The sequence below is a fragment of the Manacus vitellinus genome, unplaced genomic scaffold, assembly GCF_001715985.3.
Source record: "Manacus vitellinus isolate BGI_N305 unplaced genomic scaffold, ASM171598v3 scaffold_51_pilon, whole genome shotgun sequence".
NCBI classification, from domain to species: Eukaryota; Metazoa; Chordata; class Aves; order Passeriformes; family Pipridae; genus Manacus; species Manacus vitellinus.
Window position 1 is genome coordinate 5,306,543 of NW_021940620.1, and position 26,496 is coordinate 5,333,038.

At 59.5% G+C, this 26,496-nt stretch overlaps 1 protein-coding gene across 1 annotated transcript; it reads left to right on the top strand.

Moving 5' to 3' along the window:
* The first annotated feature begins 13,234 nt into the window (after window positions 1-13,234).
* SYNPO (synaptopodin) lies at window positions 13,235-26,085 on the top strand. The gene is given in 4 exon segments (XM_029962949.1): window positions 13,235-13,625; window positions 22,124-24,045; window positions 25,325-25,619; window positions 25,622-26,085. Coding segments are annotated over 4 exon segments (3,072 nt in total).
* The last annotated feature ends 411 nt before the right edge of the window (window positions 26,086-26,496 follow it).

The window sequence follows — 26,496 nt, forward strand, 5'->3', positions numbered from 1 at the left end:
CACGGAGCGGCGGCTCCCTCCACACCCACCAGCGGGGTCAGAGGAGCAGGGAGGGAGTGAAGGGAGGGACCTATCCTTTGTCCCCAGACGGGGGGCTTGGATGTGTTTGGTGAACACTGAGGGCTGAAGGGGTCATTGCTGGAAGTGGGTGGATGTTCCCAGCCCCGGATCTCCTCAGGTGGATGTGAGCATCCCACCCATGTTCTGTCAGTGCTGAGTAGCCTCAGGCAGAGTTCCCAACTCCTCCCTGCCCAGAGGTCCCTGCAGAGCTGGGGATGCCCTGTCTCGCCTGAGAGCTTTGATGGGCTCCCAGGGGATACTGCTCCAGTCCCCCGGGATTGTTACCCATCCCCTAGAGCTCAGTGAGCTGCCCCGCACTCAGCCCTTCCTCTGTCTCACTGCGAGACGTGCGCGGGCGGCGGCAGCCCTTGGCTGAGCGGCCCTTGGCTTCCAGCGATCAACAGGAAATGGGAGATGGATTTCTCGGCAAACTGGGCTTTCCATAAACAGTCTGAGGGGCCGACCCGCGACGGCGGGAGCAGTGCAGAGCCAGGGCCGGGCTTTACAGCTGTTTATCACATTTTTCTGCTCTCGTTTCCTCTCTAGCTCGGCAGCTCGAGGTTCCTCTTCTCCCGCATGCAAATCAAGGATGAGTGAATGGGCTGCTGCCATTCCCAACTGGGATGCTCCTGCTGGAGCAGGATCAGGGCAGGCAGTGTCCCATGGGTCCTGTGCCATGGTCAGCCTGGGTGCAAGGTTCCAGAGTACCCCTCAATCCTTCCCAAACCTAAACCCAGGCTCTATCAGGTTCACTTTGCTCTGGAGCACATCAGACCCCACCAGCACACAAGCCTCTAATTTCTAGGCAATCAGGACTTAAGAAAATACAAGCTGACCCTGAGGGGTGAGAGAGGACTGGTGGGAGGGGCGATGTCGGGCTCTCCGCCTGCTTCTCATTAGCAGCAGCTTGTTCAGAGCTGGCCCCGCTCCCCATCCCACCCTGGTGAGCTCGGCGGCTCCGCTATTTCCTGGTGATTTTTGCCTGTCTCAAAAAGCCATGAGACAAGAAGTTTGACTGTAGAGCATCCCTCCATCCATCCATCCATCCCTCCTGGCAGGACAGAGCAGCTCCACACCCATGCACCCTCTGTGACCCATGTCAGTGTCCCCGGGCACTGATCCTGACCCGAGCGGTGTTGTCGGGGGCTGCCCCCGCCACTGTCTCCAAGCCTGCCCTGACCCATGGGACAGCAGGGACTGTGTTTTCGGGAGGTGGAGGTCGGTGCAGGGTGCTGGGGTCAGCCAGTGCATGGGCCTCACTTGCTGAGCCAAACAAAGGGGCTTTCTTTGGGCTTGGGCTCGGGGGGAGCACGACCTGTCTGGAAGCGAAGCCGCCTGCGTCAGAGGCAGACGGCGGCAAGACGGGGGGGTCTTCCAGAGGGCAGGAAAAGCAGCGGCGGCAGGGCTGCCCCAGAGCCCATGGGGAGCTGCCACCGGGCACTTTGTAGAGGCAAGACCCTGGGACCCTCATGCCCCCACCCCAGGTGGGTGATGGATGGAGGGTCCCTGAGGGTCCCTGGATGGTGAGCACCTGAGGCTGCTGCACAGCCCCTGTCCTCGTCCTGTGAGGCCATCACGCCACCAGTGGTGCTGCCAGTCCACCAAGCGACCCCCAGCTTCACAAAATACATTTTTTTTTGCCTCTGAAGACGCAAAAATGCCCCACAGAAAGGCGGGAGTGGGCACATAGACAGATGCTGAAGCAAAGAGTGAGACACCTGGCACCACACCAATTTCGGCAGGTCGGGGTGCCAATGACAAGTGCCAGCTCCTGACTCCTCCCCACCATTCCAGGCCAAGCCAAAACCTTCCCACAAAAGCCAACTGCAACCCACCAGCACAGCAGCAGCTCTGTGCAGCCGTGCAGGCGCTGCTGGCGAGGCCGGCCGCGCGTGTTCTGGCACTGGAACGCACATCCTATTTCCACGTGATGGATGTGGAAGAAAATGTGTTTGCCTGCGGAGAGGAGATGTGGATGGTGGATGGGGTTGGGAGCGAGGCTGGCAGGGGAGTTGGGATGCTGGAATATGGGGCTGGCCAAGGAGGAACACTGCCTGGAAACGGGCTTGGCTGGGCCGGGGCTGTGTTTGGGAGGAAAGCTGGTATGTGGGTGTGTTGGTGCGTGAGGACGTTGGGCTGGGGAGTGTGTCGAAACAGAAGGGTTTGATTTTTTTTCATTTGAAATGGCTTTTCTGATCTCTTGGAATATAAAATTAAACGTTACCAAGATGAAAAGAAAAAAAGAGGGGGTGGGGAAGTCCTCAGTAACCGTTCCTTCCCACCCTGAAAAATCCCCTTTGCAGTCACATTTTTGCTGCCTTGTTTGTTTTTCAGCCTTGACGTGAAGCTGCAGCTCAGAGGCTCAGATGTCCCTGTGTCATGGCTCTGCCGGCCTCAGGGGGGGATGCTCCCACTGGGGGATGTACCAGCATGTGGGATGCCAGCAGTCACATTGCTCAGTGTTTGGAGGAAGGAAGAAGCCTTGTGGACATAGCTCGGTACCCACACGTTAAGGGAGTGCAACCAGACAGTACCTGATCCTACAGCAAGAGATGCTTGTGCCCAGGGACTGCGAGCTTGTTCCCCCAGCCCTGCATCCCAGTCCTCAGAGGGAGCAAGGGGACAGTCAGCAAGGGCCAGGGAGGAGGTTCCAATTCTAATCATGCTCTAAGAGTGATTTGTGCAGGATTCACTTCTGCAGCTGTAAATCCAAACAGCAGCTTGTCCACAGGCCAGTTTTCTTGGGAAGAATGCTTCCAGCCATGTGTGGCTCTCAGGGCTTCCCCCTGGCCTCCCCATGGGTACAGGCACAGGTGAGGGATATGGGTGCCAGAGGTGCAAAGCCATGTGGGGGTCCCTGGCACAGCCCCTGCCCCTGCTTGGCTTGGGGCAGCAGCCAAGAAGGATTTGGATCTATATGTTTATTCCCACAGAATTTACACCTTGGATTCCCATTTTTTATCCTTTCTGGCAGTATTTGGTTTAATTTATGCTGGAGCCTGTGGGATGGCATGGCTGGAACCGTCCCACTTTCAGCCACTATCCCACACTGGGTGTCACATCCTCTGTGAGGTTCTCCCTGGACCCTCTCATAGTGTGAGGAGCACCCAAGGGGTGCAGATACCAACTCCCCCCACCCCGGACCTGGGAGGGTGCTGGGAGAGCCTGCTCCAGGCCTTGCCAGTCTCCACAACTTCCCATCTCCCTGCCAGCTCCAGGAGCACCCTGAGCCCCAGACCCTGCTGATTAGAGACGTTTAACATTCCTCCCAACGCCGAAGGGACATTTTATCAGTGAGGTTTTTTTCCTGCAGACTATTTTCTTTTCATGAAAACATGAAATGGCCTGAGAGATAAGGAGCAAATTTATAGCAGTTCACACCGAAGCAGCCAACACACTGGCAAGGAAAAAATGCCTTCCCTCCCGCTACCCGCCTTCCCTTGCACACTCCCCACCCCAGCCGCTTCCTCTCATTCTCTCCAAATTCTTCTGACTCCCACGACAAGCTTGGCTGCCCCATCCCAGCTCTTCCTGCCCCACAGCAGAGCTTGGTGCAAGGTCACCCACCGAGCCAGGGGCTGTGGCACGAGAAGGTGCTGGCACAGTCCTGCTCATCATCACCCCGGGGATGCTCTTCAGGACTGCTTGCATCCTGGGGCAATGCAGCCCTGTGTCCAGCAGACCTGGATGGGAGGATGGGATCCTGGACACACCTCCCCTCCTGGCACGTGGACAGATTCAGTCTGTGCAAAGCCTTGCCTAAAGAACAAGCCAGTCTAAATCTGGGTGGATGTTAACTGTGGGTCTGGGTGAGACCTGCCAGCCCCCCTCTTCCCTCCCCCAATAAAGCATCCCTTGTTCCATCTCTGCCACTGGGAGCTGCTCAGCAAACCAGTCCTGGGGCTCACAGAGCTGTAATGTTTCACTTACCAAAATCTGCAATAAATTTTCCTAGCGGCCCCCAATCATCTGGCCCCCGTCCGCCAGCGCTGCCGGTTTATGAGCTCTGAAGAGCTATAAAGGCCTTTTACTGGCTGCGTTTTTTATTTCAAATTAGAGTGTGACTGGATAAACACTGGACAAAGTACGGATTTACCGGGCACCCTGTGTAGTGCAGGACTGGGGGCTCGGGGACAAGTGGAGCTGTGGCTCTGTGGGATGGACGACACGTCCCTTCACCCTGGATGAGTGAGCTGGTACCTTCCTTCCCCTGGCTGGCCAAAAACACAAGGGCTGGGGGTGAGCACCAGTGAAGAACCCCAGTGCTGAGAAATCACACAATTTGGTGGAAACAGGGCACAGAGGCAGTTCCCTCCTGTCAAAACACACTTGGATTTTTGCCACCAGCAGATGTCCTCTCCTGCCCAGGTCAAAGCCATCATCTCTTCTATAGGAACGCAGGGAGGGATGTAGTGCCAGGGACCCCAGATGTCCTCATCCCACACTGAAGTGGGTGGTGGGATCTGTAGGGAAGCACTGCCAGCCACTCTGTGCTTGTCATCTAGAGATGTCACTTCCCTGCTTGTGGAAGATGGTGTCACCCATTTTACAGTTGCCATGGTCTGTCCCCATGGACCACAAAAAGAGACATAGCAGGAAATGGGTGAAGAGCATGAGGATATCCCATGTGGATATTTTCCAGCTCTTCCCTGTCAGCACCTTGCTTGTCACTGCTCTGGGGATGCTCTTGTGTCCTTGGCATGTGGGCAGGGAGGGAACATGCTGATAGCCCTCCTCAGCCCCTCTCTGCCACTGTTAGTCACAGCTCCATGGAGCCATGGGGCTCTACCTTGTTCCTGGGACAGGAGGGATGTTTGGGGTCTCAGATCCCCAAGGATAGTGAGGTCACTTTCCCCCATGTCTGAAAAGCAGGGACAACTCTTTTCTGGTCTCGAGTTTGGGGGCTTGGTTGCTCTTTTGGAGGGACAAAAGCACATAGAGGGTGATCCTGGGTGAAACCAAGCCAGTTTTCTGGGCTGTAATTAAGGGTGTCCCCCCTTCCAGGGAGCGGTGCCAGGGCAGGGGGGCTGTTTGCTGTCCCCTCCATCCCCCCAGGACAGACCCCGTGCCCTGAGCCGAGAGCAGGGCTGTGCTCCCAGCCGCTGCGAGCGCTTGAAGAATATAGGTGGTTAATGCCTTCAGCATGTATGAAATATCCCATATGCTGGGAAACAAAAGGGGCTCTGTGCTATTAAAGTTTCATTTCCCCCCTCCCCTCCTCCCGCCCCTCTCCCCGCCGCTCACCCTGCCCTGCGCGCGCGGCTGGAGCAGAGCAGGCGAGGAGACCCGGGCGCTGCCGACCCCAGCTCCGGCCGGGACCCCGGCTCCGGGCACGGCGCGGGGAGCGAGGGCTTGACCCCCCCCCGGGCTCAGCTGGAGCACATGGAGAGCAGCCGGCTTTACTTCCCCGCGGGAGAAAAGGGAAGGGGAAAGAGGTGAGCGTGGCGAGTGCGAGCATCCCCAGGCTCACCAGAGTTGCCCTGGGCTCCGTGGGCGTCCCAGAGGGATGCTGGCTGGGGATGGCTCTTGGTGACCATGGGGACAGAGTGGTGTCACGGGACACGACCACGGCAACCTCCAGGAAGGGGGGGCTGCCGGCAGAGCAGAGGGTGAAGATGGGCTTCCCTGAGACCCCTGGAGTGTTTTCCCCATGACAGGGTCTCTCTTGGCTCATGTGTCCTGCACAGGATGGGGTGGCACCCTGCCAGCATCCAGCTTGTGCTTGGCTGGGTGAACTGGGGGCTTTGAGGGGGGATCAGCTCTGTTCCCCAGGACCGTCTGGAGCTGCTGGGGAGAGGATGAGCAGCAGAGGGGAGAGATGAAGTTGGGGAATAAGAGGGAGAGGAGTGTCAGGCAGGGGACTTGATGGCAGTAAAAACCAGCTCTGTGCCCTGGGGCAGTCCTGGCACCCCATTCGTGTCCCAGCCCTTCCTCATGGCCAGACCCACGGGGACCCACGGCATTTGTCTCCAGCAGCTCCCAGGGCTGCCAGTGGTGGTCCCCCGGGCTCCTGAAGGGGTTAAGAGAGGAGAGGAAAAGCAGAGAAAGAAAACAGAGTGTTGGGAGAGAGCAGCTCAGTCAGGGGCTGTTTGCACTGGCTTGGATGTGTCCTCAGCATGTTTATTCCTACTGCACAAGTGGTTTTGCCAGAAGGAGAGCCAGACTGTTGAGCTCTCTGCTCACACACAGGCAGCCCCATCCCAAAATGCTTGGGGTCCCCCCTGACTAGCAATGGCTGGTGGTTGTGCCTTGGCCTCAGAGAACCCCGGAGGCCAGCGGAGCTCGGGGCTGCTCTTCTGCCTCGCATGGACTGGCTGGGCTCTCAGCCTTGGGTGAACCAGATGGGAAAAAAAACTCATGTCCCAAGGCCACCAGCCTGCTGTGCTGCTGAGGCCAAGGCCTGGGAATGGGCATGTGCTGGGATTTGGCTGCTTTCCTGTTCTGGAAAGAAAACACTCCCTTCCCCGGGATGCTCTTTGTTTCCCATGGACAGATCCGAGCGCTGCCCATGGGGCTCAGAGGGGCGAAACCCTGTACTTGTGTGCACTCAGTCACTGTGCTGCTAAAATGTCCTTTATCCTGGTCCTGGCAGTCCCCAGGCTGCTTGCATCCATCTCTTCTCTCGGGTCCTATCCTGCCTTCCTGGTATTAGAGCTGGGGACCAAGAGGCTGGCCAAAGCTGTGGGTTTGAGAGCTGGCAGGGAGCTGCTCCCTGCCTCTTAGCAGCACAGTTCTGTTCGCCAGGGAGCTTTAGGGCTTCAGAGATGCTTGGAGATGATGGTGGGGGGTCACAGTGGGGAGGATGGAGCTGCTGGGCTCGGCAAACCTCAGCTGAGCCCTTGGCTCTGCCATTGACCTTGGATCTACATGTCACCAGGTCACATTCCCTGACTCTGGCAGCCCCGGGTCGTGGCCCTTTGTTTGTCTGTTCAGGGAGAGCTGGGGGGGCTGTGACAGTGTCAAACATGACTGTGAAATAAAGCAGTGGCTCACGCTGTGCTGGCCCCCAGGATGGCCCGGGAAGCTCAGCAGCCCCTGGACTCCGGGGGGCTGAGATGCTCCGGCTGTCAGTTGTCCCAGCTCAGGCGTCCCTGAATGCTCTGAGGTTGTTTAAACTGGATTTTCAAGCCCCTCTGGGGTTTTCTGCTTAGTTACTCCTGCTTTATGTCTGCTGAGGCTGAGCTCCCTGGGGCCAACATGGCTTCAGAATGAGCCCTAATTCCACTGCAGGAAAGCTCATCCTGCTTATCCCCTGGCTGCAGGATGAGCCCCAGCCCCACTGCAGGATGAGCCCCAGCTCCACTGAAGGATGAACCCCAATCCCACTGCAGGATGAACCCCAATCCCACTGCAGGATGAACCCAAATCCCACTGCAGGATGAATCCCAATCCCACTGCAAGGTGACCCCCAAACCCGCCATAGAAGCTGCCCTGTCCTCTCCACCCAGGAAGGTTTTTGGCACAGGCAATTACTGGCATCTGATATCCGGAGATGCCGCCATCCCCACAGTGCTCATCTCCAGGAGTGGGATTTTGTTTAGAGAGAGTTCATCATCTCTCTCCCAGGAAATGTACGTTGGCATTGCTTGGGAAAGGGGTGAAGGTGCCACCGTGCCAGCCCACCCTCCTTTTTTTCCCCTCTGGCAGCTGCTACCGGAGCTCTGAGGGGAAATTTGGATGTGGGACCTGCTGTGCCCAAGAGCCGGTGACTGCACAGCCAGGATGTTCCTGCAGGATGGGTGATGAAGGTGAGCTGCCCCGGGCAGGCAGGGATGTGAGGAGCCAGAAGCTGATAGAAGCTGTCTTGCCAATCCAGCTCACTTTGCAGCAGTGCCAGCCCTGGGGGCAGCTGTGCCATGCTGCCCAGAATTTGGTCTTTCAGGTCATCTCTCTTGGACCTCCCTGGTTTTTACATTTCCTTCGAGCTTTGAAAAGGCTGAGCTGCAGTTTTCATCCCTGACTTCCTGCAGTGAACTGAGGCTCCAGCAGTGGTAGCCAGGGGTCACTGGGGACGGCCACCCACCCCATTGACACCTTGGGCTTGCATCAGGCTGAGCTGATGGGACATGGCAGGGCTTGTCAAACCTGGTATTTTGCTCCCCAAAACTGCACTGAGAAGAAGGGCTTGAGGCAGCTGTGAGAGCCAGTCTGGGGTTGTCCTCAGCCCCTGGAACGCAGCAGCTGGAGCTGGGGTCAGGGTTCAAGCTGAGCAAAGGGCAGGACAGGCTGGGACCTGCCCTGTGTGGGACTGTGTTGTGCAGTCAGGGAACGGGCAGCTCCCAGGATTGTCTGGTTGGGACCCCCAGGTCAGATGGGCCCCTTAGGGATGATGGGAGGGAGTAGATTTACTTCTGAACCCAGCCAGGAGAGCAGAGCAGGATAAGTGTTGCTTGGCTGGAGTGCACAGGCTGATATTCAATGGATGCAAATCCCAGTGGAGCATCGGGGTTTGTTGGAGCCCCCAGACTGGGGCTGGGAGATGGGCTGAGGAAGTGAGTGGGTGTGCTGAGCACCAAAACCTGACCAAAACCCCTGTGGGAGTGGTGAAGCAGGGGAAAACACCTGCTGGGGCTGGGCTGGAGTGTCTGTGCTGGGGTACACAATGCATTCCACCCCAGTCCAGCCCAGCCTGGACTGTGCTGCCCTCCAAGGGCCCCCCATCCTGCTCCCCAGCCCCCTCTTAGCCTTCCCAATGCCTTGGAGCAGAAAGGAGAGCTGCCCAGGGAGAATTCCACTTCTCCCCGAGCCTGGAGGGACAAGCCCAGGGCTGGCATGAGGAACCATGCAGGGTGCAGAGGGATACAATCAGCCCACATCCAGCTCTTCCTTCCAGCATGGGGTGGACAGGGAGGGGACATGGTCCAGCTGGCCAGGATGCCACTGTCCTCCTCCTCCCTTGCTTTGCTCACTGCTTAATCAGGACAACTCCCCTCATGCCCCTGTGCCACCCCTGGTTCTCCTCCTGCTGCCTCTCCCCACCAGATGCGGGCAGGGAATGAGGGCACAGGGCACCCACCTGCCGGGACCGGCAGCCCATGACCCCCCAGGCAGGCTGGGGCAGTGGGGACCGCAGGGGTTGCACGGGGACAGGCATTCAGGAATGTTGTTTTTTCCATCCCGGTTTCCGTCAAGGTAGTAAATCAGCGCTGCAAAAGGCTTTTGTTTTCCCCAGCACGCTGACGGCTGCTGTGCCTGCCAGCCCTGGCCTCGCCTGCGGGAGCCAGGATGTAGCCATCCTTGTCCACACTCCCAGGGATCGCTCCAGGGACAGGGTCCATCTTGTCATGCCAAGGGAATCAATCCCATCCCATCCCAGTTTCCTTGTGCACCTTCCCTGGGCACTGAACCCCCATGGAGAAGGCTTCCCTCCATCCATCCTGCACAGCCCAGCTGTGTCCCTCCTCTTGCCATCCCCTCCCTGCTGGAAGTGCCAGTGCTGTCCTGTGGAAGGATATCAGGGTGGCACAGGGTGACACCACACTGGCCCCAGCCATGCACGGCTTTGGGGTTTAGTGGTGGGGTCCTTGTGCAAGGGAGTCTCCCCACAGGCAGCTCAGCCGTGCCTCCCCCTCAGCACACAGCCCGGCCGTCCTGGCCAGGTATCCAGGGAGCTGTGAGGGATATTGGATTGCAGCAGATGGGAGAGTGTGCGCACACAGGGCAGCCAAATGCCACTGGGTGACGGCTACACCCCAGAGGTGTCTCCGGTGTCAGCTGTGAGGGCAGCACTCCCTAACAGAAAAACAGGAACTCAGGGATGTGGGGTTGCCCTTGGGGGATGCGGCCACCCAGTCTCCTTGTCTGTGGTGCCACTGAGGGAAGGTGCCACGAGGAGAAGGTGCCACGTGGGGAAGGAAGGTGCCCAGCTCCCCTGAGGGGACATTCAGCTGCTGGCTTAGGGGAGGTGCAAAGCTCCCTGGATGTATACATTGCGACTGGGCTATTTTGGAAAGGAACAGGGCTGATCTTGTGACTGGAGCTGGGGACTGCAAGTCTGGGCAGCAGCGTCCTGCCTGAGTGACAGCGACCCGCTGCCTGACCCAGGAAACCCGAGAGCCCTCGCTGCACTGGGGACAGCTTTCACACCCCTTCCTGGCTTGTCTCATGATGACGAAAACCCAGCGTGGGGCAGGGACGTGCCTGGGAACAACACAGGAAACCCAGAGCCCAAGTTGGGGGGCAAATCTGCCCCCCACTTAATGGCAACTCCATGGCCGGGCCACCCACAGTCCCCAGGGCTGTCTTGGAGGTGCACCCCACTGTTCTACAGCTGTGCCACCTCCTGGCCCTGCGCTGCATCTGGGACAGACCAGCCTAAGCACCGTGGTCCCCCAGCCGGGTGCTGCGAGCAGATGGAGACGAAGCCTTTCTGCAGACCCTGTCTCCCCCGGGCTCAGCAGCCTGAATGCCAGCAACGCCTGCCAAAAATATTTGTGTGGGATGTGGAAAGTTAACTTTAGTTTTCCTTTTTTCAATAGGAGGGGAGGTGGCAGGGTGTGAGAAAGGCAGGTGGGGGGGCTGTGCATCACCCGCCAGCGAGTGGGCAGGAAGAGAAGCTGAGCAAAAGGTCTTCTTGATGCCAGATTTCAGCACTTTGTGAATTGAAGAGGGGATATTTTTTTTTTTGTTATTATTCCCTCCCCAGCACAATTTTGCAGCTTCTCGCAGGGACTTGCTGCTGTCAGGAAGCACGAGGAGCCTCTCAGAGGGGCAGGGGGGCAGCTGCTCTTGGGGCTGTGAGCTGGGCACCCGTGCCCAACACAGGCATCCTTTGGTGCTTCACCCCTGAAATGGTCCCCAAAATGACCCTCATCCCCCTTTACAATCTTCATTTGCAGATGGGGGCTATCTCAGCCTGGTTTTGTGGACATGGCTGGCGCTGCTTCTCATCTTTGCCAGTGCACCCGAGGCATATATACCCATCCTACCCAGCCGGTATTCCAGCAGGTGGGATCAGCCCAGCAGCTTTTGCTAGAGATCCACGTTACTCATAAATATTCCCTTTCTGTGCTGCTTGTAGAGCCCAGGAGCTGTGTCCCAGGGGCAGGGTGGCTGCTCTCCAAAGCTCTGCTGCTGTTTCCCTGCCACCATGCCGGGCCCAGACTGGCTCCCAGGGATGCAGCAGATGCCTGACTCAATATTTTGGTGGCGTGGGTGGCCCCGTACCAGCAGCGTGTCCTTGGGGAACACCACTCAGGTCTCACCAAGGAGGGGTTTGCCTGGGGAACACCGGCACTGTGGGCGTCGCTCCCCAGGATATGCCCATTTGCAGAAAGCGCTCCCGAAAGGAAAGGGGGCGGCTTTGGAAGATGGTTTTCAGGGAGGTACCAGCTTCCCCAGCAAAATATCAAAGCAGCTACTGTGTAGGATGGGCTTGAGCTGTGCTGCCCAAGAAACCTACTCCTTAGGGATAGGGTGAGGGAATGGGAGTGGGGAGATGCAGACTCGCTCCGAGAGGATCTCTGCTGACCTGGGCTGGGCTGGAGATATTTTTGGCAACTTTCTCTTTGTCCTCATTTGAGATAACCCAGCTATCTCCAGCTCCAACAACTTGCCATGTTTCTAAGGAAAGATGTGGGTGGCTCCCTGCAACTATTGGGCCCCCAAATTACGTAAAGAACAGGGTGAGATTCCTTTTTCAGAGAGAAACATTGACATTCTCCCCCCAGGATTTCTTTGCAAATCTGTGTTGAATAATTGCAGCAGAGCAAGGCAGGAGGAAGGATTTCAGAAAGGGCAGATTTCCTTTGGGCATTCTCCAAAAAATGCAGCCTTGTGTTTGGGAAATGCCCAAGTGCCTGCTTTCAAATCTGCCTTCTTTTCCAAAATAACCTTGCTAAGGATGGGAGTTTTGCAGAGAAGCTGTGTGAGCCTCAAGGAAGCTGCAGGCTGTATTCCTGCCAGAGCTCAGCCTGCGATGTTGACCTGGTGCCTTTTCTTATTTCACTGAAAAACCTTGCAATAACTCAGGGAGGGAGCTGGGATGGACAGAAACCTCTTTTCCTCCCCAGCTGGCTGTTGGGCTGGGAAATCCATCGTGATCCGATCCGTGTGCCCTGGGTGCTGTGGGTCTCCAGGCAGCAGAGGGCACTTCCCTGGGACCCAGCCTTGCTGTGAGCAGGGCTGGGTGATGCTGTGCTGAGCGGCTGCAAAGGACTCACAGGAATTTCCGTAGGCTGTAACCCATATCCTGTCCTGGGAGTGATGATATCCCCCTCTCCCAGCTGATACCTCATCTGTGTCAGTGCGTGGGTTCGTCATCCAGCAGGATTTATGTTCGACAGGAGGGAAGTGGGTCTGTCTGCTCTTGTCCTGATGCCACATGAGTCACTCAATGGTTAAACCCAGTTTTGTTAGCTGGATGCTGGAAATTTTTCCTTTTTGTTCCTGATAACCCTGACAAACATCCTCAGGGGCTGGATTCTTCCCTGAATGGTCCCAGCTCCAGAACTGCAATGGTTCCCCAGCACTCACCACTATCGGGGTGTCCTTAGCCACCTCTGGGCTGCCAAAGGGAAGGGAGTTGGGCACAGGGCTGCCTTCCCTGGGTGCTGTCCCCAGGGTGAGGAGGGATAGATGAGGGACCTGGGGTGGTGAGCATGGGGTGGACTTGGGGTGGGGGCCTTTCCAAATGAACTTTGCATTTCAGGGAGTCCTTCTTCATGGGGAGCAGTGCTGGAGCTGGAGCTCAGGCTGAGACTGTCAGGAGCTGCTCCAATGTCTGGGGCCATAGGAAATCAGTGTGTGCACAAGCATCCTCAACGCTCCCCTTTCCCTTCACACAGGTCCTTGGATGCTGGTCCTCTGCCTGCAGAAAAAGAGACATTCCTGCAAAATCCTTCCTGCTGACCTGTCTCCCCAGCCAGATCCCTCCTGTTGGGTCTCTGAAAGTTGCCTGATCCGGTGACATCGTGCCTGGTCCTCCTGCCTGCAAGAAGAGTAAAGCCGAGCTCGTGCCCAGCTCCCTCTGTCTCAGACACTGCCCGTGCTCTGAGGGGGGCTGACAGGGAGGATCCAGCCCCTTGGCCATGCAGAGTGGGTTGGCAAGGCTGTGGAGTGCCAGTGAAGGAGAGTGGTGAGGATGCTGAGGGCAAGTCTCCAGCAGTCCTGCCTCCACCCCCAGCCTGGCTGCCCTGTGCCCGGCGAGGCTGAGCAGACACCCTGTGTCTGTGGGATGGCCGAGGGGGACGCTGAGGGGGACACTGGCTGTTGGCAGGAGAGGGGGAGCAGAGGGGAGCAGAGATGCCATCAGCTCCAAAGTATTTCTGCTTCAAAGCCAGGGGAGCAGCAGAGATGGACTGGACTGCTGGGAGGCAAATCAAGTGGGAGCTTCCAGAGGGAGCTGAGGGAGCTGAGGGAGCTCAATGGGGATGCACCACATCCCACACTGGAGGGCAGCAGCCTGGCCTCAGCGGAAAAGCCTGCAGCCCCCTGCAAGTGCCCTGGCTCTGCCCCAGAGCTGCCCCCCACAGCAGACAGCCCCACAGCCAGCCCCAGCCAGGAGTGGAAAGTGGTAAAGATCCAACGGGTCCTCATCAATCCTGACACTGAGCCAAGGAAAGCAGGTAAGAGAAATCCCCTTTGGCCACTGTCCCCCACCCAGAAAGGCACTGCTGTGCTCCTGCTGGGAACACCCAGCTCTTCCCAGGGCAGGACCTCCGTCGGGTTAGAGGTCCCAGGCTCCCAGCAGAGCTGCTGGGACTATTTTAGCTCGAGATGATCTCTCTGGCCTTAAAAATAAGGAGGAATCTGTGGCTTTACTCGGGAGGGGGGTGGGAAGGCAGCAGACGGGTTCCCACCGCCTCCAAGAACTCAACCCATCCCAAAGCAGGGCATGAACCGGGTGGAATTCCCAGCCTTCACCTCGGCCATGGGGCTTGGTGGGACCATGCCCAGAGGGAGGTGGTCATGGCCAGCTCCTGGGGCTCTGCCTGGGACAGGGACACCTCTCCCCTATCAGCTATGGGTGGCCAAGCATCCCTCAAATGGCTTGGGGCCATTTCTGTCAGCCCCTGGTTTAAAAATTAAGCACTTTATTTCAGGCCAGTTGGTTCCTACAATGCTCTCTGCCATCGCCTCGCTTCACAGCCTGTGTCACAGCCTGCCATTCCTCTCTGCCCGTGACTGTCCCTTCAGACGTGGTGACACAAATACAGGCGCATATCTAGGGTTACTGTGGCTGCTCCCATGCCTGGACCTCCCCACCTCCATGTGGGAGATGCTCCCACAGAACTCATCCTCTTACAGGCCTTGGATCATTTTTAAACCCTGCTTCCACCCCTCTTTCTATTTTGCTCCTGCCCAGCTGTTATCTCAGCTGCCACACGGCGCTGAGGCAGGTGTGTCCCTGTCCCCATGGGATGGTGTTATCGGATGCTGCTCCTCAGCTCAGAGTGTGGTTTTCCCAAAGCAGCTCCCAGGGTGGGGTGGGGTGGGGTGGGACCAGCTGGGGATGCTCAACAGGAACCCGGTGCCCAGAATCCCTCCCCTGCCTTTTTGCAGGGTCAGACATCCTCCAAACCAGCAGCTCCTGGATGGGACACAGGCTGGGAAGCTCAGCCAAGCCCTTTTGGCTCACGGCTGCTCCAGCAGCATCGTGTTTCAGGGCTCAGCACACAAACCAGATGGACCCAAATAGTCTTCCCATTTCTCACTGCTCTGGGATGGCAGATCTGCGGTGGGGAAAGGTCAGGCCTGACTCTGTCCAGGCTCAGCATTTTCCTAACCCGCGCCGCCATCCAGCACTTTTGCTGCCAGCCTGGAATTTTAAAGTAACTCAACAGGTTTGTTGGAAAGAGTTTGTCTGTCCCGTTTCCTCCCCCTCCAAGTGAGATCACCACCAGCCACTGCCTGCGGGACCCGTCAGACTTTCCAGAGCCTCCAGGCAGGATGTCACTGAGGGTCCTGAGCACCGGGAGCAGCTCCAAGACCTTGCAGAAAGCCTGCAGGTTTGGGAAAGAGAGGTTTGGTTCAGTGCAGAGGAGGGAGGGAAGGGCAGGTGCCCTTGTAGGTGCTGTCCGAGGCTGTCCCTGCAGCAGGGCGTTTGCAGGAGCATCCCTGGGAGGTGTCAAGGATTTGCTCTTCTTTTCCTTAGGTGGCTGGGGGTACAGGAACTCCCACACTATCCAGCTTCTGCAGGAGAAAAGGCTGCATCCATCTGCACCCAAAGTGATGCAGGGCTGGCCCTGGGAGCTGGGAGCCACGCGGGTGCCCCGCCTCGAGCTGTGTGGACCCACCCAGGCGGGTCCCAGGTGCCCCTTTGGTCCCCATCCAGCAGCCCAAGGCCAGGCTGGCTGCTCCCAAATATCCGGCATGGCGGCCCGGACTGGTTGGCACCTCTTGGGGCAGGCTGGGGAGCGCAGGAGCCCCGGGTAGAGGCAGAGGCTGGGAGATGCAGGAGGCAGGACTGGTTTCTCTGTCTGGTGTGCAAATAAACAGAAGGTTTCGCTCCCTGGGGGCTGCCGAGCCAGCGCCAGGCTCCCTCAAAAACCAGAAAAGCACAAAAAAGCACAGAGGGGCAGGAAGAAAGGAAATTAGAAAGGCAAAAAATCAGGCCAAGAGCTCATCCTGCAGCGTGGACAGGCTCAGGAAGGGGGTGAGACTGGTCTCACCCACAGCGCTGCCTGGCAGTGAGGTACTGGAGGCGAGAGGTGATGCTGGCTCCCCAGGGATCATCTTGCCCAGGACTGTGGTCCCCTTGTCACTCGGAGCAGACCATCCCTGGCAGAGGGCTTTCTGTGCTCTTCCCAGGAGGTCCTCAGGGCAGTGACACGGGTGCTGGATTTTTGCCCGTCTCCAAGTGCCTCAAACCTTTAGGCACTGGGGAAAACTACGGAAAGGGAAATCCCCACGTCCCCGACAGCGTCTGAAACGTAAGGTACTGCAGGTCCCCAGCAGTGCTGGGAGGAGGGAAAAGAGGGTAAGAGGATGCTCGGGGCTGGGTAAGAGGAATGTGCAGGACTGGGAGAGATGGATGCCTCAGGATGAGACAAGGGGATGCCCCGGGCTGAGAAGGGGATGCACAGAGCTGGGTAAGGGATGCCCCGGATGGGAAGGGGATGTCGCGATTGCTCTCACCCCGCAGCCGGCTCAGGCTGCTCAGGGCAGACCCAACCGGGGCGAGAAGCAGAGGAGCAGGGACACCGGGGGCGGCGGACGGCTGCCGGTGTCGGGGAGGGGGACCCGTCCCCGTCCGGTCGGCTGCGTCGTCTGTCGGGCGGGCAGGGGCAGGGCAGTGACGGCGGCGACCCGCCAACCCCCGGCCCCCGGCCCGCGCCGCCCCCGGGCCCGCGTCCGAGGGCGGAGCTGCCGCACCTTTCCTGCCGCACGCCTCCTCCCGGTGCAGTCGGGCTGCGCGGGCGGCGCTAATGCGGCACACGGCACCAGCGGGTTACGGTCGGGCTGGGGGGGGCTGGGGCAGGACGACGGGGGCACCGGGGGGGGGCGGGAGGGGCGGAGGGTGCAAGTGCAGGAAGTGACGGCGGGGCGGGGACGGTTGTGGTGGGCGCGCAAAGAGGGGAGGCGGACAACGCGGGTAGCGGGATCCGGGGGTGTGCGGGGGTGCCGGGAGATGGCAGTGCGCAGGGGGTGCAGAGGGCTCCGGGGGTGCACAGGGGTTCAGAGAGTACATGCTCAGAACCCCCGTGGGTGCTGTGGTGGGCGAGGGGTGAGTGATGGGGGCTGAGCAGGGTTTCTCTCTAGGAACGAGAGGGGCAGGTGTCGGTTCCCTCTGCCCGCACCCGGGTGTCCGATGTGGGGCGTGGGAGGCACAGCAAGGAAACACGGGGGCATGTGGGGGGATGTGGGGGTCCCCCTGGGGCAGGGTCGCACCTCCCGGCTCTGCAGGACGTCTTCCCAGGCGATGTCCCTTGCCCCCTACGATGGGGACATGATCTCCCCTGGCCATGCCACCCATACTGGGGACACGAGGTCTGTCCCTCGGCTTGGCAGCCAGCAGGATGGATCCCTTACGGATTGTGCAAGGGACAGGCGAAGGCCCCGTTTCGTTCCACTCCCCTCCCGGCTCTGTCCACCCGACAGGAACACACCGAGCCTTTTGACCTTCTCTCGCCAGGCCAGCGCTGCTGGCTCGGGGCACCAGCCTGGTGGGGCTGTCACTGGGTCCTGGCAGCCTGGGATGGGTCACAGCGAGTTCAAGCACCAGTGGGCACAGTGGGGCTGGGACCCCAGGCAGGATGGGGTCCCCGGGGTACCTGGCTGTAGGACAGGCTCTGCTGCACTCTGGATGGACGGGTGTCAGGGCAGCCAGGAGGAGGTCTGCCTGGCTCCAGCCCCCTTTTCCGAAGCTAAAAGCTTAGTTTTTGGCCAGCTGGGAGAAGGTGCATCCTCCACTTTTGCAGTGCAACAGCCTCTTCTTGCCCAGTGTGGATGCATGCAGGGCTGAGGCTGCTCACTTGCACCCCCCCGGGAAGTGGGGGTGGGCAGGGGCAGTCTGCCCCCATTCAAACTTAATCCCACCACCCTCTTCTCCTCCTCCTGGGTGGGAGATGGGTGCCCCAGGATTCGCTGCTTGGAGTCTGTGGGGCCATTTCAGTAGGATTTGGGTGCTGGCTGGGAGCCGGGGGGAGCATTGGGAGGCAAACAGCTCCAAATCCAGCAAAGCCCTTGTGAACAGAGCACAGGGAAAACTTGCAAGCGCATTGAATTTTCTCGCTGTGCCAGATTTTGTCTCTGGCAAAGGCGCCTGTCAGGAGAGGCCAGCTCAGAGCGTCCTGCCAGGCGGGCAAGGTTGGTCCCACCATGGCACCCACTGCCTGAGCCAGAGCTTTTTGGGTCTGAAGGGCGAGTGTGGGTAAAACCTTCATGGAGGTGTTATATATGGGGTACAGGAGGGTTGGAAGCTGGGAGTTAGGCAGAAAATTGTCATCTTTTTATCCATATGTTTGAATCATATACGCTTCTAGCTAGCTCAGCTGCCTGTCTGTGCTACCCACCGTGTTTTCCTAGCAGCAGATTATTTGGGATAACTCTGGGAGCTGGAGGGAAGTGCGTGCTCAGACTTAAATGTGTGTGAGTTGGTGCACATTGCAAAAAATCCTGCACAGCTGTAGCTGGGGCAAAGGGCCAGTTGGCTGCTCTGCCAAAAAACCTGCTTACATTTCCTCTGTGTCCAAAGCCCTCAATGTTTGGGTGAAAACACTGGATCTCCCCTCCCCAGAATGCCCAGCTGTGAATGTTTGCTGGGGTCCATGGCAGGTGACACAGCACCACGTCCCTCTGGAGGTGGGGTTTGTCTTGGTTTCACTCCTGGTTTTACCAGTGAGATTTTGTTGGCAAGATGCACCATTTGGGTTGACCCACAGCAGCCAAGGAACTTTTGAAAAGGTGGAAAAGCACCTGGTGGTTATGGATGGTGAGTGGTGTGCTGTGCAAAGGAGGATTCGGGGTTTCTGATCTGTGTTCTGCTGGTGGGTGGTCTGGTGGGACACCCTGAGCATGGCCAAGATGGGCTGAGCATCCAAACTCAGAGCAGGCTAGGGACAGAGTGAAGACTTTGGAGTCACCTGCCAGCTCTGACTCCAAGATTTCACATGGCCTGTTGTATCCTGCTGGTCCCACTGGGACTTGGGTACCTCCTGGCTTCTCCCTACAAGGACTTCTCACCATGCACAACTTCCAAGTCACTGTTTTCCTTCCTGTGACATCCCAGCCACGTTGAGATCATCAACTTCCACTGAATCTGTCAGTTCAGCAGGCCCTGGAGTATCTCCCCTCCCTGAAATTTGGGTCCAAATCCTCATTCCAGTCCATCTCAGGGCAGGATAGGCCACAAGCTATGTCTGATACATCTTCACCTTCATTTGGGGTCAGATGGTGACTCCTGCCTTTCCTGGGTGGACTTCAGACATTCTGCAGTAGCGCCATTCAGGGGGATCCATCCTTTGCATGGAAAGGTGAGCCGGAAGGAATTTTTTTTCCCCATCTGACCAGGAAGGGAGAGCAACAAAAATGCCTTTCATCACCTTCGTCATCCTCACTCTGGGGGAGAGAGCACAGTACGTGCTGTGGGAAGGATGACTGACAGCTCGGTAAGAAGCTGTTAAGCCCTGCACTTGGAGGATGTTCTAGAAGTCACCCCTGGAGCAATGGAAAACCTACGGAGCAAGTGCCTATATACACATGTAGATAGAGATCTATAGGCTCCTCTGGCTGGAATTGATGTGCGTTGAACTGGAATAGCACTTGGGGTGCTCACGTGTGCCAGGAGTCCAGCAGCTGTGCAGGGCACAGGGAGCGTGTCCTTCTCCAGCATCCCTGGACCACAGGAGACCAAACATGGACCCCGTGTGGGGACAAAGAAGTGGAGAAGGCTGGTGGTGCTCATTGTGTTGGAAGATTTGGAGGGGGGAGATGTTTCCATCCTGAAGGACAGTGTCATGGCAAGTACAGTGGGAAGGAAGGAAGGAAGCACGGAAGAGCACAAGAAGAGCCAGTCACGCTTCAGATTTTGGACTGGACTCCCGTTAATGGGCGGAAACCCCAGTGCTGCACGAGCCCCCGGCGCCCTTGGCCACACATAGTTTTACTTTTGCCTCCTCCCCACGCTGCTCCAGCAGCCTCACACCCCTCCTCCTCCTCCTCCCCAGCACCTGGACATTCTCAGCAAGTTCAGCTCCCTCACACCTGCCTGGGGCTGGGGAAAGGAACCAGCCAGGCTCCCAGCTGGCAGTGGATGGCGGGGAAGGAGGATGGGAAACATCATGGCTGGGAGGGGAGCGAGAGGTGCAGGAGCTGCCCCAGGTGGCAGGACCTCTCCAGCAGGGATAAAGGCTCTGGGATGAATAACCTAATCCCACAGCTCAGGCTGGAGCAGGGAAGGGAGATCTCTGCAATTTCCTCTGGACTGCCAGAGGCTTTGGTGCTCTCCATCCTTGTGATAAAAATTGAATGTGAAGAGCAATTCTTAACCCCAGCATCCACCGTAGTATCCTGAGGGATTAATTTCCAGTGGACTCAGGTAGACCAGCCCAGGAATGGTGGATGCTGGCTGGGCAGGGGCAGAGAGGCTGCTGGAAGAGTGAAGGGGTGCATACGGATGGGAATGGATTCTAGATAGAGGATTTCAGGTGGGGGACTCCACCCTGCAGCACATCCTGGCCCAGAGTGATGCCCATGCCTAGGATGGGGATACCTGGGGGCAAAATCCCAGGGGACAAATCCCGGTGTTGGTCCTGGCTACATGGGAGTGTATCTAGCAGCTAGTCCAAGCAGGAAGGGGCTGGCCAAGAGCTGAGTCATCCCTCCAGCACGGAGGAGATCCCCCCGGGCCCCTCCATTGCTGTTAAAAGGCAGTAGCAGGAGCGAGAGGCTGCGAAATGGCTCCGCCGAGAGCTCGGCTTCTTAGGCAGCCCTGGCCTCCGAGGGAGCGGGGATGCTCAGCTCGGAGCACGAAACCCGCAGACATCTGGAGCCTGTGGCTTGTTTCTCAACGGCTCCTTGGCCGTATTTCTGCTCCGTTTCGGAGATAAAGGCGGCGAGGGTGACCCCGCGGCGCGGGGCCCGCGGTGCTGGCCGCCCTCCAGCCAGCCCGGCCGGAGGAAACCGCGGCCCCGCTCTGCGCCGCCGCCAAAGCAAACAGAAATGGGGCGTTAAACAATGCCGGGCGCGAACCGGGGGGGATGCTGGCCACCGGCATCGCCCCTGCGGACGGGCTCCTCATCTCCAGGAGAGTTTCCACTGGCATCTCCTCCTCCTCTGCCCTGTGCCCAGCCAAAACCCTCCTGTCAGGCAGCCTGAAGGCTTCATCCAGGGCATCCTGCACACCTCAGAGGTGTGTAGGGACTTGATGGGTGTTGAGGGAGGTAGGAGGGTAGGAGGAAGAAGAGGTGCCCAGCTTCTAAGAGCCCTCCTGCTTACCGTGGGCTTGCTGGAAGGATTTGGCTTAGTCATCTATCCCTTCCCTCGCTGGTAGGCTGAGCCACTGCTGAAAATATCCTGGAAGGCTCCCAAGCGGCACAGAAGGCAAGAAAATCAGAAACACATGAAGGAAGAGAAGACGGGAAGGGATGGGAAGGGAAGGGGAGCAGGGCTTGGGGCAGGCTGGCCACCCACCTCCCTGCTGAGGCCGGAGCAGGGACACCCATCACAGCCATCCTGGCAGCTTTTGGAGGGGGGGCTGCACCCCTGGTGGGTGCAGATGTGATGCTGATGGTCGGCACTGGAGTCTGTGCCCAGCAGTGGCCTCGTCAGGACTGAGGACACTGCCCTTCCCACGGGCACTTTGGAGTGAGCTCGTAGGAAATTGCTCACCCTGAGAAAATGTGTTCCCGGCAGTTCCACATCCTCTCAGTCTTCGGGAAGGGCTGGTGCCCTGACCTTTGGCCAGCACAGGAGAAGCCCAGCGGCACTCGGCTGCTCGCCACGGGGTTTGTGCCAGGCTTTTAGCACGTTGTTTTTAGCACTTGTGTTGAGTCCTGAGGCGAGAGGGTGGCTCCTTGCTGTGTCGATGTCTGTGTCCAGCTGGTCAGGATCTGCACAGCTTCTGTCAGCTGCTGCCATCTCGTGTTGCTCCGTGCATCAATCCCCCAACGGACTGGCCCCCAGCCTTGCCATGAGGTTGTGGCAGGCTGGCATCTCCCTGCTGACCTCAGATTTATTTTGGGGCTCAGAATGGCGGGATTTGGGGTGAGGGTCTGGGGGAGACACACACACACTGGCCTCTTCCCTGCCCACTGCCTCCACAAGCCAGAGCCAAAGCCATGTGATCTGCAACCGGAGACCTGCCGAGTCCTCAGAGAAATCCCATACGGTCACCATGGTGGGTGCACAGAGCCCAGATGGAATATGGGGTGGGATAGGGGTCCCAAGTGTCCCTATGTGTCCCTTGGCCTTTCCCATCTGTCCCAGCATCTTGGTGGGGTGCTGGGCTGGGTCCCCACTACCCCGAAGTGTGCTATCACCCCCATGCACCCCAGCCCCAGAGCATCTTTCCCATCTTCCCCCAGCTGCCAGGAAAGGAGTTGGAATGCCAGTCCTGGGCAGGGAGGGTTGAGACCCCACATCCCCACTGAGCCCCCCTAACCCCTGTCTCCCTTCTGTTCAGGTCTCTCCCGCAGCGCCAGCCTCTCAGAGAAGGAGCTGAAGGAGGCAAAGGCGCGGAGCCAGAGGATCGCGGCGCAGCTCACCACGGCGCCCGGCCCCAGCTCCAAGGGCGTCCTGCTCTTCCACCGCCGCAGGCAGCGCGTCGACGGGCTCACGGGGGCTGGGAATGGCGGGGGGCTGCTGCTGAGCCCTGCGCCCCAGCCCCGGCAAGCGGCCATGGAGGAGGGCGAGGGGCAGGGGATGAAGGCGGAGCCTGACCAGCCCGGCAACCCGGGAGAGAGGATGCGGACAAACGCACCCCCGTGCCAGGAGCCGCCTGCTGAAGCCCAGCAGGTCCCACTCAGCGTCTACCTGAAGGAGAACATGGCACCAGCCACCACCAATGGCGTGCAGGAGCAGGCGGCCAGTGGGATGGAGAGAGGGATGGAGGGTCTCGGGGATGCAGGAGCCCCTGCGGGGCTAAGCATGGCACCTGTTGCCCTGCCACAGCACGCTGGGGAGGGGAAAAACATTGACGTGCCCAGTGAGGTGCCCGGTGAGGTGCCCGGTGAGGTGCCCAGTGCGCCAGCGGGGACAGCCACAGGGATGGCATCCCCAGGTGGCCAGCAGCAGAACGGGGTGCAGGGCCGGCAGTACTACGAGGTCCATCTCACCCTGGCCAAGCCCAAGCCTGTGAAGAACCGGACAGCCAGACCCTTCGGCACCCAGGCGTCCCCCACCAGCAGCCAGCCAGCGGAGGAACCCCCTGCCCCAGAGCTGCCCCCACCGCCCACCTACGCGGAGACCCTCAGCAGCCCCCCACCGCTCACCCGTGTCCGCTCCCCCCCTGCCTACTCAGCCCTGTACCCCTCTCAGGAGCAGAAGATGCTGCCAGGTCCCCTCCTGGGCTGTGGGGTGAGTGGACCAAACCCCTTGCCCAAAACAGGGATCCTGGAGGAGTCGGCTGCCCGGAGAGGAAGCAGAAAGTCCATGTTCACCTTTGTGGAGAAGCCAAAACTGGGCCCCAATCCTGACCTGCTGGACCTGGTTCAGAGTGCAGACAGCAGGAAGAAGCAGAAAGATCAGGGAGAGCCCAGTGCAGAGGATGAGCCCTTCGTCCTTGGGGCTGAAGCTGCCAACTTTGTCCCCAACAGTGCATCCAGGAGTGGGCACCACCTCCCGCCAGCTGAGGATGCTCCGGCATGGTCCTCCTGCCTCAAGTCTCCCACCATCCAGCCCAAGCAGAAGCCGCAGCCCAGCCACATCCTCAGTGAAGCGAGAGGGAAGGGGGCTGAGCTCTTTGCCCGCCGGCAGTCCAGGATGGAGAAGTTTATCATCGAGGCTCCCTCCCAGCCTGAGCTGCTGCGGTGCCCATCGCCCACCATGTCTCTGCCTCCCTCCTGGAAATATGACAACAATGCTTACCTGTCACCCATGGTCTCCAGACGCCCCTCCAAGAGTCCCTCCAGGCCCTCCAAAACCCCCCCTGCATCTCTGTATGGCAACAACCTGATGGAGAATGAGGTCTCCCAGAAGGAGCTGGAGATCTCCAAGCACCAACCCTACCAGCTCCAGTCCTCTCTCTTCATCCTCTCCCCATCTAAGGGGCCGTCAAGGTCCATGCCCCAAGAGATGCCTCCACCCAGACCCTCTCTTCCAGACGCCTACCCCTACCCCCAGCAAGCCTCCTGCCCGACCTCTCCATTGCCTCCTTCCCCTGTTTGGCATCCCCCTGTCGTGCCCAGTGCTGGCCAGACCACCTCCAGCCCCTTCCCTGGCACTGCCGGGGCTCTGCCCCTGGCTCACGAGAGCCGTGCCAGTCCCGGAGCCCCGGCTGAGGTGCTCCTGGCCTCCCCATGCCGCCTGCTGCCGCCCCGGGGGAAGGCAGGCTTCCAGGCACCCCGGCCCTCCTACTCCACCAGGAATGCCGGCATCGAGCCCCAGGTGTGGAAGCCTTCTTTTTATTACAAGTAGTGGTGGCAGAGAGAAAAACACAGGGGTCGTAGGCTGAGTCTTCCCTAACTGCTCATGGGAGCACCAAAAGCCAAACCAACCGCAAAAAAAAGGGGGTAAAAAGAAAAGGAAATAGAAAAAAGAAGTGGCTGGGAGGCTGCAGTGCTGGGATAGTGGGTGGAAGGCACTGCTGAGCCCCCAGTGAAATGGGAGCTGAGCAGCCCCAGGGAGGCAGCAGGAGTTGGGGCATAGAGCCCACAGGATCCCAAACAGCCATCAGGAGCCTGCCTGTGCTGCCAGGGGGCTGACGGTGCTTTCTCTCTTCTCTCGTCTGGAAACTGTACAGAGCATCGCACCTCTGGCTCCCTCCTTTCCTCACCTCCCGCCTTTCCAGCGCTCAGAGCTCTGCCTGCTCATCTGCATCCCCTCTGTCCTGCGGCTCCTCTCGGCCTCCTACCAAAGCAAACCTGGAGGGGACACCCCACCTTTCCACCTCACTGTGCCTGCTCCTGGCTCTTCTGCTGCTCCTTCAGGATCTGTCCTCATTTGCTTCCTCACTGTGGAGGAAGAGCTGCATCCCTCGGGAACAGTAAAGTCCTGTGGTGCCAGGACAAGGGACACTGTGGAGTGCCTGTCCCTCCCTGGGCTCAGTGCTGGAGCTGGGGTGGGTGGTGCTGTGTGGCATGGCTGGAAGCAAGGATGTGCTGGGATGAGGAGGGTGGTGAGGGCAGGGCTGCTGGGTGATGCTCAGCCTGGGGCTCTTGGTCCAGCCGTGCCTCTGCCCATCCCTCACTCCCACCACTCTCCCCATGGTGCCAAGTTGCCTTTTGACTGTGCTTTTATTTCTCCTGCATTTTTCTTTTTTCCCCCTCTTTCTGAATACACTCTCTGCGCTGTCACACCTGACTCTTCTCTTTTCTGCCGTCTGGGGAGCAGTGCTGGGCAATGGACACCTGGGATCTCAGAGCATCCCCCAGAGGGAGGCTTTAGGAAGCTGCAGGTAGTGAGAGGGCCTGGGACGTATTTTGGGCAAGGAGGATTAATGGCAGGCTCAGCCTGCCCCGACCTCCTTGACAGGCAAGGGGGTGAAGAGTCAAATGCGTTTTGGGGAGCCCTTGCAGGGGTGCAATGCACGAGGAGGCATCCCCAGCTCCTGTGGGGCTGAGCCAGCGTGACTCTTACCCTGGCACCCCTCCTGCCGCTGTCCCCCTGCTCTGTCCCTGCGTTCCCCCGAGTGGGGGTCACTAACCCGCTCTCTGTCCCTCTCCAGGACAGGCGGTCGTCCCTCCCTGCATCGCCCACTTGGACGCCCCGGCTGGCACGGCGCCCGGGCAGCCTGGACGGCTGGGCCAGCCCGGCCTCGGTGCCCGAACTGGATGAGGGACCTCCCATGTCACCTCCATGGAGCGAGAGGTCCCTGTCCCCGCTGCGGCAGGACGCGGACCCCCGGGCCAGCCGGCAGATGCAAGCGCGGCTCGCCAGGAACATCATCAACGCTGCCCGCAGGAAGAGCTCCTCTCCCAAAGCCGTGGGGCTGGAGGGCTCCCGGCCCTTCACCCCCATCTCCCCGGCCCCCCCAGCCTGCCCCAGTCCCCCCGGCTGGGGCCCAAGCGCCGCACTGCAGGCTGCCAGCAGCGTGCTGGGGAGCCTGGCAGCCCTCGCCCACCCACAAAAGCCCCTTGCGATCGCCCCGGGCAGGCAGCCCCAGTCTGTGCCTCCCCCGGCATGCCCCGAGCCGCCTGGGCAGAGGGTCGCCGGCTCCTGCTACCACCCAGCACGTCCTCCTGCCCCGTCTCCAGGCTGTCCCCCATCCCCAAGAGCCCCCTGCCATCCCCCGTGGTGGGCGGGCGATGCCCAGCCAAGCGCTGCACCTCCCGGTCCCCGACAGACTCGGACGTCTCCCTCGACTCCGAAGACTCGGGGACCAAGAGCCCGGGAATCCACAGCTTCAACCTCTGTCCCCGGGGCTGGACCGGCAGCCTGCGGCTGAAGACGGGGGGTCTGCCCTCGGGGGCCCCTTGCACCTCCTAGATGAGCCAGCCCCAGCCGAGCCAGCCCCTTCCTGGACCTGTCAGCCTGGGTGATGCCACCCGCTGACCCCCCACACCAGGAACACCCCAACCCTCGGGGCTGAGGTCCCCAAAAACCAGTGTCCCTGCGGAGCTGCCGCAGCCCCTCGGTGTGCCAGCAGGGTCAGGTGCCTCCTGCTCGCCCGCCATCCCGTGGCCCTGCTCTATTTTTACCACCCTAACCTTTCTGGGCAGGACTGCGTGATCAGCACGCAGGAGCAGGCAGTGGGGAGAGCCAGCCCCCTCCCTCAGCAGCCCCTGCCCACCAGCCAGCCCCCTCCCACATAGCCAGGGTGGGATGGGCTCGGTGGTCCCCTGTGAGCTCCTTGTCCCCAGCTCCCAGGTGTTACCCTGGGGTGTCACTGCAGCTCTG